Raw genomic sequence first — 16,824 nt, 5'->3', positions numbered from 1 at the left:
AAACCCATGATGAGATGACAACAACGTCTCTATGCGTCTATGCTCCTGCTGATTTACTCAAGGAAATGTGTCGCCCAAGCTAGAAATGACGTGCTCGCGCCAGTAAAAGAAGCTAGAGAAAGCAGCTCCTGGGCCGAGTAAGACGTTGCCAGCAAGGTTAGCCAGACCCGCGGCTAGGGTTTGCTTATTGGTCAGGTATCCCTGTGTCCTCAAGTCCCAGGTCAAATAAGAAGACAAGGTGACAGAGGCCAGACCAAACAAGGCGCTGCTACCAGTGAGCAGACCAGCAGCTCCAACTGCGGAAGGGCTCTCGAAGTTGGTGTAGATGGCACCAACAACATGAGCGACGGCGCAAACGCCCGCAGTGAAGGCATAGGTGGACTTGAGGGGCGCCACGTCCTTCTTCTGGTACATGTCCAAGAACTCCTCTGTCTCTTCCTCCTTGACCTCGACGTCTGGCTTAGGCGGGTTGATGAGGTTCTTAACGGTCTTAATGGCGTTGGGGATCAGCTTGAGGAGGGCCGCGCTGAGGAGAGGAGCCGCGGTGGCGACTACGTTGGCAGCTTGGCGGAGGTGGGGGTTCTGGATGGGCAGGGAAGCCAGAACCATAGGGATGCCGTAGCCTGTGACGATGGCGGGCAGAACGGACTTGGCGACATTGGTGGGAACGTGGCGGCCGGGGATGTTGTTGGCGCCCAGGAGGAGCGTCGCCAAGCTGAAAGCGGGCATGACGGCCTTGGGTCCGAGGATGGTGTACGCGGCGACGGCGGTTGCTGGCCTACAGTCTTTGTCAGTGATACGATGGCTATTAAGCGATCAAGGGGGTGCATACCAAGAGAGAACCGCAATCTTATTACCAACACGGCTTCCCTCTACGAACCACATTGTGAGAGCAGAGAGAAGATTGGCTCGGAGCTGGATAGTCTGCGCCGTGTTCTCAGCCGCAGGTGCCGCGAATGAAGCAACAAGGCTGGAGTTGCTTGATGCACCATTCAGCAGAGCCGGCAGTGCCTGGAATGAACGGACGACGTTCGCGATGTGCGCCGGCGACGCTGCTTGGTACAACAGGGCACCCAGGACTCCCGCAGACAGAACGAATGGCGCCCAGGTTGCCTTGCTCTCGATAGGCCTGGCAGGGAGCTCGTCGTTGTAAGGGATGAGACGGGGTCTCTTCGGAAGAGGGAGTCTCTTAATGTGGTGGCTAGCTGTGGCGATAGGCGTAATGGTCTTGAGGAAGCTCTCCTCGCCGAGGATGGGCATGAGGACGTTCACGACGATGGTGGAAAGGGGTGACCTGCCGGTCAGGATCATCTGGAGGTTGTGGGCGCTGGCGACCAAGGCCTTGGCTCTCGCGTGGCGCTTCTCGTGGACGTAGGCGAAGGCGTTGCTAATGTCCTCCTCAGTGGGGTTCTTGGGGTTCTTCTCGAGCATGTCGGTTAGGGCGTTGATGAGGAGGGCTGCGGCTTCGATGGCGCCGTTGCCGCCTTGACCGGAGATGGGGTCGATCTTGAACTCGTTAGTCTCGGTCTCGAATGGATAGGATTTTGAATGCCACCCACCTTGTGGCTTGCATCACCGATGGTGATGATCCTCTTGTAATGCCACTTCTCAAACACGTACTCCTCGAGAGGTACCAGGGTCGACATGATGCGGTTCTTGTAGATGGCACCGAAGGTCAAGTCATCGTAGACCTTGTCGTCCTTGTGCTCACTCGCCAACTTCTCCTTGTCATCTTCAGAGTATCGAGGAATATCCCTTCCGTAAATGGTCTTGCCGGTGCCCTTGAACAAGAACCAATACGTCCTGTTGCCAGGCGCATGCACAATTAGGTAGCTTCGGCCCCCTTGGTGCACCATTTGTTGTGTGTACGGCGGCAGATCTGTGGGGCGCTTGGAGATGCCAAAGATGCACTTCGTGTCGACGGGAACTCCTGTAGACGCGTTAGCAGGTGAAAGTGGGATACCACGAGTCTCAGGACAACGCACTAGACTGTTCATCTTCGGGGAAGTATCCCGGCGTCTCTTCCTTTCCGATGCGCCACATCTCCTCTCTGACGGCGCTGTGGATTCCATCCGCGCCGACAATAATGTCTCCCTCATAGACGGATCCGTCATCGGTGTGAACCTGGACACCACCCTTGACAAGATCAACTCGAGAAACTCTCTTCTTCGTGAGGACCTTCTCCTTGTGCTGCAAGTTGTCGTAGAGAACCTGAAGAAGAATCTGTCTATCAATGAAGATGGAGGGGTATCCGAGTCTGAAATGTTGTTAGTGCCGACTATGCTTTGCGCCGTGTTGCCAGATCAAACATACCGGTTTTCCAGGTGGTGAGTGGAGGCCCGCGAGTTTTCTGATTTTACCCTGCCATCAGATCCGCGAATACTAGCCTTCAGGTAAAAGTCTCCCGCAATGTCGCGGATAGGCTCGTAACAGCCAAACTGGTCAAGGATGCGGAAGCCGTTAGACAGCAATCCGATACTTGCGCCGACCTGGGGCGCGATCTGAGGGTAAGCTTCGAGGAGGACGTAGTCAATGTTGAACTTTTCCAGCATGTTCGCCAGAGACAGTCCAGAGACACTGCCTCCAGCAATAATAACCTTGAAGCCCATGTTGAGTTTCTGAAGTGATAATCGCTATGCAAAATAAGATGAAAATGAAATGGTATAATGTCAAGTGGTTGTTGATTTCTAGAATACTGATGTCTACCAATTCGAAAGCAAACAACTTCAGACGACCTTCTCTTTTAATACAATTCCCATCTCAACAGCGGCAGATCCCCTATGACTAGAATCGGTTGGCGTGGGCTGTCCGTCCGTACGGTGGAATCGGGTCCTAAATGACACCCGAGCCGAAGCCTGGTCCCATGTACCGGCAGGCGCCAGCATATGAGACGGTGCGGCATCCACCTCCGTCAAACAAAACAGACAAACAGCTGAATCCTACTGGACTTGCCGTGTTCGTCGGGAGTTGGTCCAGCTGAGGCCCGGTGACAGGGGCTCGGTAGTATGAGGATTCCCATCCTGGAAATCGGACCCGAGGTCGAGCCCACAGAAAATCCCGAAGCTAGGCCTGCGCCGCGGCCCCCTAATTCGACCGTGTTTTTGGTGTGTGGCTTGGGCGTAGCACGGCGGGCTGGACTGCCGACCGCCGACCGTTCCCTTGGATTTTGACACGCCAAAGTCTGCCGATCACGGATTTTGTTGTGGCTTTGTTCGTCCGGTCGGTTGGTGTTCCCCGCGTATTCAGAGGGAACCGCTGCAAACTTTGGCATGATTCATTATCAGATGGCCGTTTCGATACGCCGCTCATGATATCCTACGGGCCGCATTACCGCTGAGTCATCTTATTTGACCGCACGCTTGGGCAACTATCGCCGTGTTCTTCCTTTATGACGTTGATTGGTTGAGTGGTTCGAATTCGGGAACTGTGCTCTCCGGTAAATGCTGCCCACTGAGCTGCTGCCTTGATCAACGGAGTCCATAGTCGGCGAGATTGCAAGACGCGTCAGCGATACACTTTGAACCTCGACATCTCGGGCATCATTTTGTCCCGAATAGTGATGCATCTATGTAAGAACACTCCGTGGTGGCTTTGCTGTGGGTGTCGACATGTTGACAAGCTGACGTGGGCACTGATCAGATGTGTCTTTCTTGTCCAATAGTTGTTCAAAAGGTGACAAGAACCAAGAACGACGCCTCGCTACATCATTTCGAAATGTCAAGCAACATGTTGCCAGTTTTGGTTGCTTGTGGATTGTTGCGTTGGCTGCAGCTGCCTACCATCTGGCCCCACACCGAAACTCCACCAGGTCATACACCTCGGTGAGCTGAGGTGAGGCCAAATCCTCGGTCCGGAAAAACCAAAGCGCCAGCTATCCCCCAAACCGCGGGCCTCACATTTTGTCCTTCCACCACCAAACACCCGCGCGATCGCGACAAGCTGCCTAGCCGACCTCCCAATCCACCAACCCCCACAACAGCTTCACCCCTCTCCGACCGCAATAATGACTTCCACAATCGGCATCCCCATCAAGCTCCTCAATGAGGCTCAGGTACATTGATCCAAGTCCCCCACAGAAAGAAGGAACAACATACCTAACCAAGCGCGCGGAACAGGGCCACATCGTCACCCTCGAAATCACCTCGGGCCAAACCTACCGCGGCAAGCTCCTCGAAGGCATGTTTCTCCCCCCATATTCCCACTCTATATGCGCAGAACCCAATTGCTAACATCCCACCGCCATTCAGCCGAGGACAACATGAACGTCCAGCTCAAGGACATCACCGTCACCGCCCGCGACGGCCGCGTCTCCCACCTCGACCAGGTCTACATCCGCGGCTCCCACGTCCGCTTCTTCATCGTCCCCGACATGCTCCGCAACGCACCCATGTTCCGCTCCCGTAACGTCCGCGGCCGCGGTGTCGGTATGGCTCGTGGTCGCGCGACTGTCAGCAGGGCCCGCGCCAGTGGTCGTGGAGGCAGGTAAACAGCAGAACCTGTTTGGGTTTGACGGGACTTTCTGGTGGCCGATTTTCTGTGCAGAGCGCTGTCCCGGTGGTCCGTGTAGAGGAATCGAGCCACGAACTGGCGCTGCCGATGGCGCCCGGTACTTTCCGCACGAGCATGAGAAACAACACGCGTACCGGAGGAACTTTTTGATTCGAGCAGAAGAAGGGCAAGGCAGTCTGAGCAAAGGAAAAGCGGGCGGAACTCCAACACACCAATCTCGAAGAGAAAAAAGTTCACGGCGTTTTACGGTTTCTGGGTTCTGAACAAGGGGCTACGCAAGAGTGATTATATAGGGGATGACGTCAGGAGGAGAAGTAACGATACCATTCAACCAAAGGCTTTCTAGAAGAGGGATACAGCGGTTTGCTAGGGTAGGCCTCACTCTGAGCCGTTCATACACTCAAGCTACAATCCGCTGACAGACCAGCCAAGATGAGAGACTCAATGCCGGAATATGATTGCCAAATAAGAGATGCCTCTCGCAACGCAAAAATCACCGGCTAAGGTGCCCTTACTGGGCTTCGTACTGTTTCAACTCTGTGGATGGGCTATGAAACTTCCTCAACGTGAAAGTGCATTAACAACGTGTACTACTTCTGGCCAACTTTCTCCTCCAAAAGCGGCCCATACCACGCGTGCTGCTGACAGACAGTCGTTTTATGGAATTTGGAAGAGCTTTTGTCGTGTTTTGTCTATGGTGACTTTTGTGTTTTATACATTATACAGATGGTGGTACAACGTGATCGCAAAACCAAGAGCCCCTCCTCACTCGAGACGCTTCAGCGCGTCCTCGGCCTTCTCCACCAGCTCCTTGGCCTTGCGCAGCTCCTCCTCGCCCTCGATCGGCGTATCCCTCGGCGTGTCTAGCGATTCCACAACACTCTGCTCGACCGCCCTGACCGCCTTGCGGCCCTCCTCGCGCACCTCGCCCTCCCAGTACGTCCGTGCCGTTTCCCACTTCTTCTGTAGGTTGCGAAGGCTCCACATGATGCCGAGCGCCGCCACGGCGCCCGCCTCGTAGATCGAACCCGCGTACTGCGAGACGTAGAGGAGGCCCGCGAGCGCGCCCGTCAGCGCCGAGGTACTCGACGCCTGCAGCACAAGCTTCTGTGCGAGGGCCTGTAGCGCGGGGACGGTCTCCTCGTGGAGGTAGCGGCGGGTGAAGGAGATGTGCGTGGGCCACTTTGGCGTGCGGCTCGTGATTTTCGTGATTGTCTTGGTCTCTGGCTGCGGCTGCAGCTCGGATGTTGGTTGGGTGTAGGTGGGCGCCTCGATGGCGGGCACGACGCCAGACTCGGCGATGCGGCCGGCGAGGAAGACGAGCTCGCGCTCAGCGCCAGGGAGGAACCGCTGGTTGAGCATGTCGGAGGTGAGGACGCCAACGTCGTCTACGCGCCAGAAGAGCTTCCACCAGCCCAGCTTGCGCCATCTTGTGCCTGCGAACGCGAGGTCAAGCTGTTGCTGTAGCTCCTCATGCGCGAATTGTGACCACTCCGCCAGCCGCTCGTTCATGACTGCCAACTTGGGCGAAGCAACCTCTGCTGATAGCCGTCCAGACGTAAGGCGTGCCTGCTCGGCCTCGATCTCCGCGAGTGCGTTGCGCAGTAGAGAGGCGATGTGCGTCTTGACAACCGGCTTCGTAGCTCCCCCTGCGTTGTTCTCCACCCCGGCCTTCAGCCACTCGACAAAGGCGGGCACATTGCTCTTGTACCACGCCCGCTCATACTCCATCGCATTACCAATGTTCTCTCGGATGCGATCAAGACCCTTGCTGCCGACACTCACATCAATGGGCTGGAACGCAAGCTGCTCGCCTTCCTCAACCGGGTACTTTGGTAAGTTCACCGCCGCGAGGACGGAATCACGGTACTCCGCCAACGGCAACGCCGCCACAGCCGCGGCGCCCATGATCCCCTCCGACACAACAATAGCCTTGTGCACCGGGGTAGTCACAGGGGTGTACCGCCCCGAGCTCGACTGGATGTCAACAGTCGGCACCAAAACAGCCTGCTCCACATCCATCACCGCCGCCGCCTGCCCAGCCGCCGCCGCCGACGCAGAAAGAGGATTCACCTCCATCAGCAGCAGCTCCACCCCGCACCCATTCAACGCAGGCGACGACACATCCAGCTCGTGCAGCAGATTCGTCTTGGATATCGTCAGCGTAGTGCCCTTCCCCTCGTCGCCCTTGGCCTCGCCGACCCGCACGACAAGCGGCTGCGTCGTGTCATGGCCCTTCACGGCCCTCTCCCACTCCGCCTCGTCGCCCAGCGGGTCCGCGAGCAGCACCCTCAAGAGCTCCCTCGCCGTCTTCCCGGGTTCACCTGCGCCGTCCGCCAGGGCGAGGATCGCGACGCGCACGTTCTCGTGCCCGGGTTCCTGGCGCAGGCCCTGCAGCGCGAGTTGCAGACGGGACAGGTTGACGTGGTTGACGGCGTGCTTCTGCAGCTCGAGCAGGACGTCGATCAGCTCCGACCGCGCATTTTGAGCGGCGACGCCGCTGCTGCTTGCCGAGGAGTGGATCGCGTGCGTGGAGGATTGGAAGTACCGGCGCTGCTTCGAGGGTCCCCGTCGAGTGTTGCTGGTTGTGCGTCGTGAAGGTGTCGGAGGAGCTGTGGAGAGCGAGCAGAACAGGCATACTGCGGGCGCCGAGGGTTGCTGCTTGCCTGCGGCGAGGGAAGCCGCCCGGCCGGCGATTGGCCTCAGTGACACTCGTGGTGGCATTTCGTGGGAGGCATAGGGTAAAGGGGTGAAGATGTGTCCTTACCCTGCCTATGTGTGGTGCAACTTTTCCCGCAGAAAAGAGGTTGCGTTGGGAGGTTGCTGCCGGGATAAACGGGTGAGGTCGGCCCAGGGCAGAAAAAGGTGCAGCAGTCGGGTTGTGGTGGACAAAGCTCCAAAAATGCTTCGCAGCAGCGGCTGCCGACCCAAGCTCCGATTTGCACGCGCATCACCGGGGGGCAAAACCTCGGGGAATTACGTGCCTACTGCTGCTAGCACCGAACCTGGAGCCACGGGGGCCCACCCCCGCCAACCTCCCAGCTGCCGACGCACCGACAATCGCTCACTCCATGACAACAGCACCCATCCCGACGATTGTGTAAGTCGAACGGTGTCTTCAAACCCAAAAGACGGCCCGGCACAATCTTCACCCAAACACACACCTCTACACGACCAGACCCCTTCCTCAACGGCTCTCTCTCCCCCTTCATTCCTCGCTGCGACAGCACACCGCATACCTCTACCCCTCCCCCGGCTCATCCGCGGACACAATGGCCCAATCAACCGCCCACCGCCGCCTCCTCCAGGAATACCGCGCCCTGACGAACAACCCGCCGGAGGGCATCACCGCCGGCCCCGTTTCCGAGGACGACCTCCTCCAGTGGGAGGCTCTGATCCAGGGCCCCGAGGGCACCCCCTTCGAGGGCGGCGTCTTCCCTGCCGAGCTCAAGTTCCCCAAGGACTACCCCCTCGCCCCGCCGACGATGAAGTTCCTCGTCGACATGTGGCACCCCAACAGTGAGTCGCATCACATCCTCGTCTGCTTCCTCGTCCTTCCTTCTCCGAGCCACGACGCAATACAATGATAAATGGAAGCTAACCCCGCAAAAGTCTACCCCAGCGGCCTCGTCTGCATCTCCATCCTCCACCCGCCCGGCGACGACCCGAACCACTACGAGCACGCCTCCGAGCGCTGGTCCCCCATCCAGTCCGTCGAGAAGATCCTCATCTCCGTCATGAGCATGCTCGCCGAGCCCAACGACGAAAGCCCCGCCAACGTCGAGGCCGCCAAGATGTGGCGCGAGCGCCGCGGCGAATACGAGCAAAAGGTCCGCGACGGCGTCAGGCGCTCTCTGGGTTTGTAAAACCGACCTGTATCCATGACGAGGGTAATATAAGACTACGAGTGAATCCGCGGAGGGGAGAGAAGCTGGTCTGCCGAGAAGAAGGGGGTTAATCCGGTCACAGAGGTTGTAGACATCTGGTAGAGAGACGCTACTACTACTTTGCATAGCACGGCGTTTGGGGAAATCGAAATATTCGCTTTGTTCACTTCTATATTTCATGCTTTAATTACGGCAGAGAGAAGGAGTCCATGCGCTCCTTTGCCGTGGGCAAATGTCGCGCTAACGATGACAGCTATGTGATAATGATGATCATGATGAAGATGGTTACAGCCCGTTCTCGGACTTGAACTTGTCCCAGCTCTCGTTCAGGGTCGCAAACACCGTTGCGGCGATGAGTCTGACCTCCGTGCTGGCGTCTTGGGGGAGCTGCGCACATGCAATTAGAAATCAACCCCTCAACAAGCTAGAAACAGAATACGACATACCTTGTCGGGATGGCACTTGGCAATGGCCTTCATGTAGTTGATCTTGACCTTGTTCGCCATGACGAGCTCGTGTAATCCCACCTTCTTCCACCCACTGCCCTCCCAGAGCACCTGGTCCAGGCTGCCAATGAGAGCGCGCAGGTTATCCCTCTTGCCGTCCCTCCACGCCGCAATCTTAGCATCGACCTTCTCCGACAGCGCAAACTTCTCATCGTCCTCCGCAGCGGCCGCCTGGTTCTGCTTACGCAACCGGTCAACTGCCTCAGAGCTCTTGGCCGGGGTAGCCGCCGGGCGGGGCCGCGCAGGAGCAGCTGCGGGCCTGGGCTTCGGCTTCGGCTTCGGCGCCAGGGCATTCTGGCATCGTTGACGGCCGGAGATGGCCGTGGCGCCGCCGACGCCGTTCTTGACGCAGGTCGACCACACAGCGTGCGCGTCGCCCCAGCGCTCCATCTGCTCAAGGGCCTCGGCCTTGCGGCTGAGCGCCTTGCCGTAGAGGTCGCGCATGTCGCGCTTCTCGTCGCCGCCGTTGTCGCCCACGACGGACACCTGTTCGCCCTGGCCGCCGCCGGGTCCGATGATCTTGAGCGCGGAGTCGGCGTCTTCGACGGCTTGTTTCGGCTCGCCCGTCTTGAGAGCCGTCAAGGCACGGTTGGTGAGGATGACGATCGCCAGGGGGTGGGATGCTGGTACAGCAGACAAGGACGACGAGTATGAGGAATGAGCAGCGGCATAGTCACCACGCTTGAAGTGAGCTGTTCCATCGAGGCGGTGATTCGTGGATTGCTGTATGGCTGCTGGGGTAATGGGTGGGATCTGGCGCGCAGGCCGGGGAGCTGGCTTGGGCGAAGGGGGACGTCTGGGTGCTTGGACAGGCTGCGAGGGTTGCGCGGGCCGCTGCTGCTGTGGCTTCGGCTGCGACTGAACGGGTCTTGATGCTGGGGCTTGGGAGTTGAACAGCAGATCCGGCTCCTCCTGCTTTGGCGGTGCTTCTTCAGGCTGAGGGGTAGCCTTCTTCCTTCTATGCGGACTAACATACGACGCTGCACTGTCATCTGCCATGGCCAGCTTGCTTGCGCGCGTTCTCGAATCGGGCACCGCCGGACCAGCCTGCTGCTGCCACTTCGGAACTGGAGTACCTCTGCCGCTTGATGGTGCCGAGGCTGCGGGGGAGAAGTCCCTTGGCGAAGCAGTTCGGTGAGGGGGCTCCGGTCTCGATGACTGCGACGACTGGCCAGCTTTCCTGGGTGGACGGCCACCGGACTCCAACATCATCGCCTCGTCCGTAGCTTCCACGCGTCGCTTCTCGGGAGCCTGAGTACGGTCTTGCTGCGCGGAGCGCATCCACTTGGGCTGGTTCGGGTCGCCTCCCTCCTGGTTGAACTCCGCGACAGCCTGCTGCATCTGTTTTTTGCCGGTCTTCCAGAGGGAGTTGGCAGTCTTGAACAGACTGCTGCCCACAGCAGCGGCAGTCTTGGAGAAGTCTGGTTCACCGCTGGCTGGCGACCGTGTGTCGGCTCTCCGCTGACTATCATGCCTTCCATCCTCCCGTCCTCTTCTCGACGCTGCCGCGGGGTCCTTGCCCTGAGCCTTGGCCTTGGCCTGACGATGAGCATCATCCAGAAGCCAGTTCGCCGCCGCCTGCACATTCAACCCCGCACCACTCTCCGTCAGACCCCGCCTCGCGTTCTCAGGGGTGAAGCCGTAGTCCACAAGCTGGGCGACAGCCTTATCAAACTCGGCCATCTCGCCGCGCGGGGCGGGCTGCTCGTCGTCGGAGCTGGAATCAGACGCCTCAATCGGCTTTCCAGGTTCAGGCCGCTTGGGCTCGGGAGGTGGTGGCTGCTTGCGACGGACCTCCTCAACAGGTCGGCCCAGGTCACCGAGGAAATCGTCGTCGTCGGCCGGCAGAGGCGGAGCGGGTGAGGAAGCCTTGGGTTTGAGCTGGTTCAATCCGAACGGGTCATCGTCGTCTCCGAAGCCACCATTGTTTGCAGGGGCAGCAGGCTTGTTCCATGCGCTCGGATTACTGAGATCCAACGCAGGCGTTTGCGCCAGTGCGGGCGAGGGGCTCTTTTGAGGCGGCGGTGGGTAGTGACTGGCATTGTCAACCTTTGTATCCGCGTTGAAAGCCGCAAAGAGATCTTCGTCGTCGCTGGCCTTCTTGCCGGTAGACGAGCCAGGGGACAGGATGCCCGGTGACGTAGTCCGTGACACGGAGCCCGAGCCGAGAGTGTCCAGGAATCCTCCTCCGAACTGCGCCTGCGCCTGCTTCCTTCGCTCCTCCTCCTTCTTTCTCTTTTCGGCCTCGAGTCGCTGCTGCTGCTCGCGCAAGCTCAGGTTGGCGGTCGACTTTGGCGGGCCACCGGCGAAGTTCATCAGGTTGCTGAAGCTGTCGCCCGCCGGCTTCGCGGCCGGGGGTTGAGCTGCGGCGGGGACAGCTCCGGAACCTTGGGCGGACAATGGCGTGTTGCGGCCGGAGGGGAACGGGGATGGCGTCGAGGCCGTCGTCTGTCGCATGGGCATGGAGCCAAAGTAGTTGGCGCCTGAGGGGTTCATCGGCGGCGCCTTGTTGCCAGGCTTGCTGGCCGACGACGACGACCAGTCCAATCCCGAGAGATCATCCATCTTGACGTGCTGGGAGTGTTCGAGGTGCAATCGTTCATGTCATCAATTTCGTGAGGTCGTGAGGGCGTCAAGGAGAGCTCAATGCATCGTTTTCGGATTGTTTCTAGACTTCGATTGTCTCGCCCTTGTCCCCTGGATCGGGCCTGGCTGATTGCGGTGTCGTGTGGACGTAGGTGGCATGTGGCACTGTGGCTGAAGCTTGGGGGACTGTGGCTTTACGGAGGCTTGAGCTTCGGCCTGAGATGGCGCAACATTCTCAGGCACCAATCTCTCTCGGCGTTACCAGCATCGGTGTTAAGACTCGATGCTGCCCCTCGCACGGCCCATGAGATTTCACAGAGTACGGCTGGCGCCGAAAGTAAAAAAGGGGTAAACAATTTCATCCGTGTGGGATCATCGCTGCTGTCACATCTCGATTCCCAAATTGCCTCGCTCATCCCGAGCACCTGTCTGGAGAATCTCTCGCGAGTCGCGGGGAAACCCTTTACACTGAACGACGCCGTCAGCCCCATCGCATGAAAGCATTATCCGCCCTCCGAACCACAGCCACTCCCAACACGGCGCACCGGATCGTTTCTGTTTAGTGGTGTTTGTATTCCAGAAGGCGCAGTCGAGTTCGCCATGGAGATCACACAATGCATGTCTGAGCTACGATGATCCCATGGAGTGGTGGCTCCGGGCACTAGCCACTTCACTTCAGGCTGGTCGCCTGAGACTGGCGGCGGTCAGAAGGGTGATGATGCAGCTCAATCACTTCGAAACCCCGGGCCTTCAGGCCATTGCCGCCGTAAGACTGAATTGCGGCACAATCGGCCGAAAAGTGCCGCGCAAATCTGGGTCTCTGTCGAGAAGCAATTCCTCCGCAAATGCCAAAGGCTACTCCCCTCCGGTTGTCGAATCTCCTGAATGGACCTTGCTGATGAAGATTACCAAAAGTCATCTCGAATGCCAAGGGCATAGTGCACACTCACTGGTGGGCACGACGATGGGCGGATGTTGCTTGCCGGGTGGGAAGCCGGCCGGACTGTCATTCAAATGACGCGGGTCGGACTAACTGTCAGACGGGGCGCGATGGAAGTGTTACGTGGTATGGCTTGACGAGCGACGTCGCACGCGGAATAAAGTCCGTTTCATCATTAACAACGGCCAGTCAATATCACAGCACTTATCTGTCTGCTGATGGCAAGCCGGTCTGAGATGAGCACCAAGCAGAGGCGGGAGCGTGCAATCACTCTAGCGTTGGGTATTGGGCAAATGCCTCTTCCTTCCGCAACGTAGAGTGTGATATCAAGAGGGATCCGAGATATGCGTTGAAAGGCTCAAGGGACTCTTCTTGGCTTTCGTCTGGTACATGACAGCAAACAACTGTTTCGATGTAAGAGAAACAAGCACTCTCTCTAAGGTTAATATTTGACTCTCAGAGGCAGGTTGTTCAAACGTAGCTGTTTGGCTGGCAGCGCAAACGGCGGGAATTCCTTGCAATAGGCCCTCTGGGGAATGCCAGATGCATTGAACATCAATGGGACGAAAGGCCTTGGCTACTGTGATCGTTTTTGGAACAGTTCGGATGATTGGCGCATTGCCCCCGTTAGCGAAGGGCTGAAACTCGTTTCGAATATCGAGGGCTGGGGTCATCCCTGGAGGTGGGCGATCAGGGGAAAAGGCTGAGCGCGAAGCTGTCAGGCTGAATGCTGAATCGCGGGACGCTGCTAAAATTGCTGTGTCCACGTCAGTCTGGATATCCAAGAATGGCACCCCTGATAGTCCAGATAGTGATAATCCCGAACGCGACTCGCGGTTGATCAGCGGCGACGACATTACTGACGATGGAGAAAAGCTTCGCTGGGGACAATATCTGTCGCACCTGTAAGACACGCTCTTCGTATAAGCAACGGTATCAGACCATCGACGATTGGACGGGCTGGCTGGTATGGCGGGATGGTGATTTGCCGAGACTGCCGGCCGTTGAAATGGAAGGCGAAGAAGCAAAGGTGGCGCCGCGGGAGCTGTTGGAAGAAGCCGGTGGCATCGTGGCACGGCTGGAATGCTTGCTTCTCCTCGTGCGATTTTCCTCTTGGCTCTCCCAGCCACTGAGGGGCGCAAGGCACAGTCTCACGAAGGTGCCAAGTGACAACGACTGCCTCGAGTAAGATGAGAGGAGAGGTGTTTCCAGAAGGGGCTGTCGTGCGCAGGAGGACATGCTGAGTTTTCACGGTGCGATGCGATGGATCGTGGGATTCTTGGTTATCGATTATCCGCGCGCACAGCTAGCGGTTCGAGAGTCGTTCTCAGCTAAGCGCTGTCGTGCGAGGGCCAGCTGTTGCTGCCGTGCTTATGCATGCCGCGTCTCCCAATGACATGCGCAGAACGGGATACGATTTTTCAGCCGTTGGCACCCCGCGCCGTAAAGGATCCAAAGGGCTGTTTCCTTCGGAATTGAAATGACGCTTGGCCTCGCTGCGGTCCCTCCTTGGTAGTTCCCTGGCTCGTTCGGAATATTCATGGGTTTTGTCTCTCGTTCCTGGCAGACGAGAACGCACGGCGGGATGTTGATCTGATTTACGGCCAAGGCGCGTGTGTGTACCCATCCATTGACCCGTACCTGGCGGAGGAACACGAAGGGTTCTCGGTAGGACGACCGAATAGCAAGGAGAGACATGATCTCCCGCCTTGTCTTGCCCATTGTTTCTGCCCGGCGCAATTTTGTTCTGATTGCTTGTTGGAGGTGAGATGGAGGATTCAGATGAACCCATCTCCATGTACCAATGGCGATTGCCATGCCGTGGCTGCCGTGGATTGATTCGAACTCCATCTTAAAAGAGGGCCAAGAGGGCCGCCGAGGGCATGATCCGGGGGTGGCTAATGTCCGTGAGAGGTCGAAGTGAAGCCGGAGTGGTGCCCCTGGTGCGAATGAAGTCACCGCCAGCAGGGGTTTGGCAGACCGCTGCCGCTGCCCAGCGCATCCCCGGCCATGTCCATGTCTCTGGATTTCGGAGCCGGCGCCTGCACCTGTCTGTCTGGTGTTGGTGCCGAAGCAGCTGCTCGAGGGACTTTCCGGTGTGCCAGCCAGCGCAAGTGCAGATGCCTGACATTACCTTAGCGCAGATCCCAGCCGCCTGTCCGGCCCCACCTGCTGCTCTGTCGAGTGGTGGCAGTCCCCATTGGCTCCAAAGGGCAGGGGCAGGGGCGTCCCTGATCATCTGATTTGGCAGCCAATCAGGGCGAAGGGGTAGTGCAAGATCTCCCCTCCCGCCCCTCTTAGGCCCGCGCCTTCGAAAGGGGCACAGGGGCACCCACCAACGTGCCTACCGTGGTTCCTGCGTCTTGGAAGGAGGGGACACTGGAGGGGGGAAAGTGCGACTGGCCACTCAGCGACGGCCTTCGCGAGTTCTTGCCCCTCAAAGTCCCCTCCTGCCCTCTTTTCTTCGCGCTCCTTTTCGCTCTTCCCACACCGGATGAATGCTTCCCACCGTGTCATTGGCCGCAGATCTTCGGATTGGAAAGAAAGAAGGGGCTTCCTCTTGTGAATCCCTCTTTCCTTCCTTCCCTCCTCTTGGCTTCGCATTGCTCCCTTCCCTTTTTCGTTCGTGTCCGCCGAGTGCCGCGCTCGCCTCTCCCCATCTTTAGTGGGCGTCGCAATGGAGTCGCAATGTGAAGTTGCATGCAGCCATGGAGGGACCCCCAACCAAATGACATTTCGCCCATTTAGCTGTGGATGCAGCGTCCTGTACCTGCATATCGCGTGTGTCACTCTGAAGCCACCCGCGGCACTTTCTATGTTCTTCACTTCTCATTCGTGTACGCCCCGAGGAGACGGCTACGACGCCGGTCCCTCACAACTCGCGCCAAACCGTTGGTGCTAGCTGCTTGAACATATCGCAATCGTCGCATCGCAGCTGTTCAGCGCACATCGTCACCGCATTCAGCGGGTGTGCCCCCCCGGCCAGCACATCATTCAACGGCACAGTCAAATAAAAAAACATACCGTCACTCGCAGCCTCACATCTCATCTCATTTTATCTCGCATTACGAATACCGGTAGCCGGCCTTACGGATACACTAGCACAGTGAGCAATCTGCAATGCTCGTAGCCTTTACGGTGAACCTGACGACGTACGCGTACTTTTGACGAATTTTCCCACTCTTGCTCGGCCGATGGGGACCATATGGGAGGAGCATGGGGGGAAACAGTTCCGACTCCTGAATTCTCACATTCTCTGCGTCTTTTTTTCGCCTTCTTTTTTGCATTAACCTTTTGCCTCTCGCTTCGTTCCTCGCCTGACCTCGCCTGTCACCTCCTCCACATTTCAGTTGGTTCTCCTCGACGTCCGTGAGCGCCGTCGTTTGGAGTACAAGCACAGAAACGATGTTTGGCTCGCCTGGTGACATGAGGGGGCCAGCGGCAAGCCAGCCTGTCCAGTGAGAAGAATGACTGGACTGGCTGATTGCAACACTGAGTGAGCAGTAAACTGTAACTGCCACAGTGCTGGAGAGGTACTTGAGGCTTGTACCAAGGCGGCCCCTGTGGCACAGCCAGCAGGATCCTGGTCGCGTCGCGCTGGCCCGGCCCCTTGAAGCAGTACCTTAATCTATTCCAGCCCACATGGAGAGCGATCCCTCCCACACGGTTCGCCCGACCGCTGCCCTGGGGCATATCGCCGTAAGATGCCGCGGCCAGATGGCAGGGTAGCGGCATTTTGCAGACTCTAGCGGCTGCATCTTGGGCCTTGGGAGACAGGAGGCGGTTGTCGCCCGCTGTCAGCCAGAGTTTGGCTGCTGATCCTGCGTCGAGGACCCTCAAACGGAGGCGAGAGAAGCAAGTTGCATCAACGACAGTGGGCTTGTTTTTTTCCAACGATCGCCAGGAAACACTCCGACAGATTGATTGAAGACAGGGAATCACGAATGGACAGTCGCTCGACACTGGCAGACAGATCCAATTGTGGTCTCTAGATCCCCGTCACTCGCGAAGAAAAGGACGAGCATTGATAGTGAGATGCGCCATTTGTCTGCCTGTCCTTGTCACTCATTCACTCTCTCCTGGTCTGGTCTGTCCTGATGACCTGACCAGGCCAAACCAAACCAAACCAAACCAAATTGAATCAAACCCGTCTGGCCAAACTGGTCAACTCTGGGCTTCCGCCTGCCTCCCGTCGGTCGTTCCTCCTGGTGGCTGAGGCAGGTGCCTCATGCGGTAGGTACCTAGGTACCTGCTCCGTAGGTCAAATGGTGATCAATGGAGATGGCTCTTCAACATTTTGACCCAGCCACATCCAATACTATGAAAAACTATGTTTATGCTTCAATGGATGTCTGCGAAGCATCGCGATGCTGTTATGATGCCCAACCAGAAAAGC

General features: G+C 57.9%; 5 protein-coding genes across 5 annotated transcripts; 2 read left to right on the top strand and 3 right to left on the bottom strand.

Annotated features, from left to right (window-relative positions):
• Window positions 1-57: 57 nt before the first annotated feature.
• Window positions 58-2,609, bottom strand: andE-4 (FAD-dependent monooxygenase andE; the record flags this gene model as incomplete). Its single annotated transcript, XM_036637454.1, has 5 exons — window positions 58-778; window positions 833-1,506; window positions 1,560-1,930; window positions 1,986-2,257; window positions 2,314-2,609. The coding sequence occupies 5 exons, from the start codon at window positions 2,607-2,609 to the stop codon at window positions 58-60; spliced, it is 2,334 nt and encodes a 777-aa protein (XP_036497344.1).
• A 1,394-nt stretch (window positions 2,610-4,003) lies between these two features.
• Window positions 4,004-4,486, top strand: smd3 (Small nuclear ribonucleoprotein Sm D3; the record flags this gene model as incomplete). The annotated part of the gene is made up of 2 exons (XM_036637453.1): window positions 4,004-4,051; window positions 4,253-4,486. 2 exons carry the CDS (start codon window positions 4,004-4,006, stop codon window positions 4,484-4,486), a joined length of 282 nt encoding a protein of 93 aa, XP_036497345.1.
• A 788-nt stretch (window positions 4,487-5,274) lies between these two features.
• CGCS363_v005603 (uncharacterized protein) lies at window positions 5,275-7,233 on the bottom strand (the record flags this gene model as incomplete). Its single annotated transcript, XM_036637452.1, has 1 exon — window positions 5,275-7,233. One exon carries the CDS (start codon window positions 7,231-7,233, stop codon window positions 5,275-5,277), a length of 1,959 nt encoding a protein of 652 aa, XP_036497338.1.
• A 548-nt stretch (window positions 7,234-7,781) lies between these two features.
• On the top strand, window positions 7,782-8,375 carry ubc7 (Ubiquitin-conjugating enzyme E2-18 kDa; the record flags this gene model as incomplete). Its single annotated transcript, XM_036637451.1, has 2 exons — window positions 7,782-8,028; window positions 8,122-8,375. The coding sequence occupies 2 exons, from the start codon at window positions 7,782-7,784 to the stop codon at window positions 8,373-8,375; spliced, it is 501 nt and encodes a 166-aa protein (XP_036497339.1).
• Window positions 8,376-8,681: 306 nt separating this feature from the next.
• Window positions 8,682-11,467, bottom strand: ucp7 (UBA domain-containing protein 7; the record flags this gene model as incomplete). The annotated part of the gene is made up of 2 exons (XM_036637450.1): window positions 8,682-8,783; window positions 8,843-11,467. The coding sequence occupies 2 exons, from the start codon at window positions 11,465-11,467 to the stop codon at window positions 8,682-8,684; spliced, it is 2,727 nt and encodes a 908-aa protein (XP_036497340.1).
• Between the last annotated feature and the right edge of the window lie 5,357 nt (window positions 11,468-16,824).

Source organism: Colletotrichum siamense (genome assembly GCF_013390195.1).
Source record: "Colletotrichum siamense strain Cg363 chromosome Unknown KSG_Cg363_contig03, whole genome shotgun sequence".
NCBI classification, from domain to species: Eukaryota; Fungi; Ascomycota; class Sordariomycetes; order Glomerellales; family Glomerellaceae; genus Colletotrichum; species Colletotrichum siamense.
The sequence above is the reverse complement of the archived record's forward strand: the minus strand, read 5'-3'. Positions and strand labels throughout refer to the sequence as shown.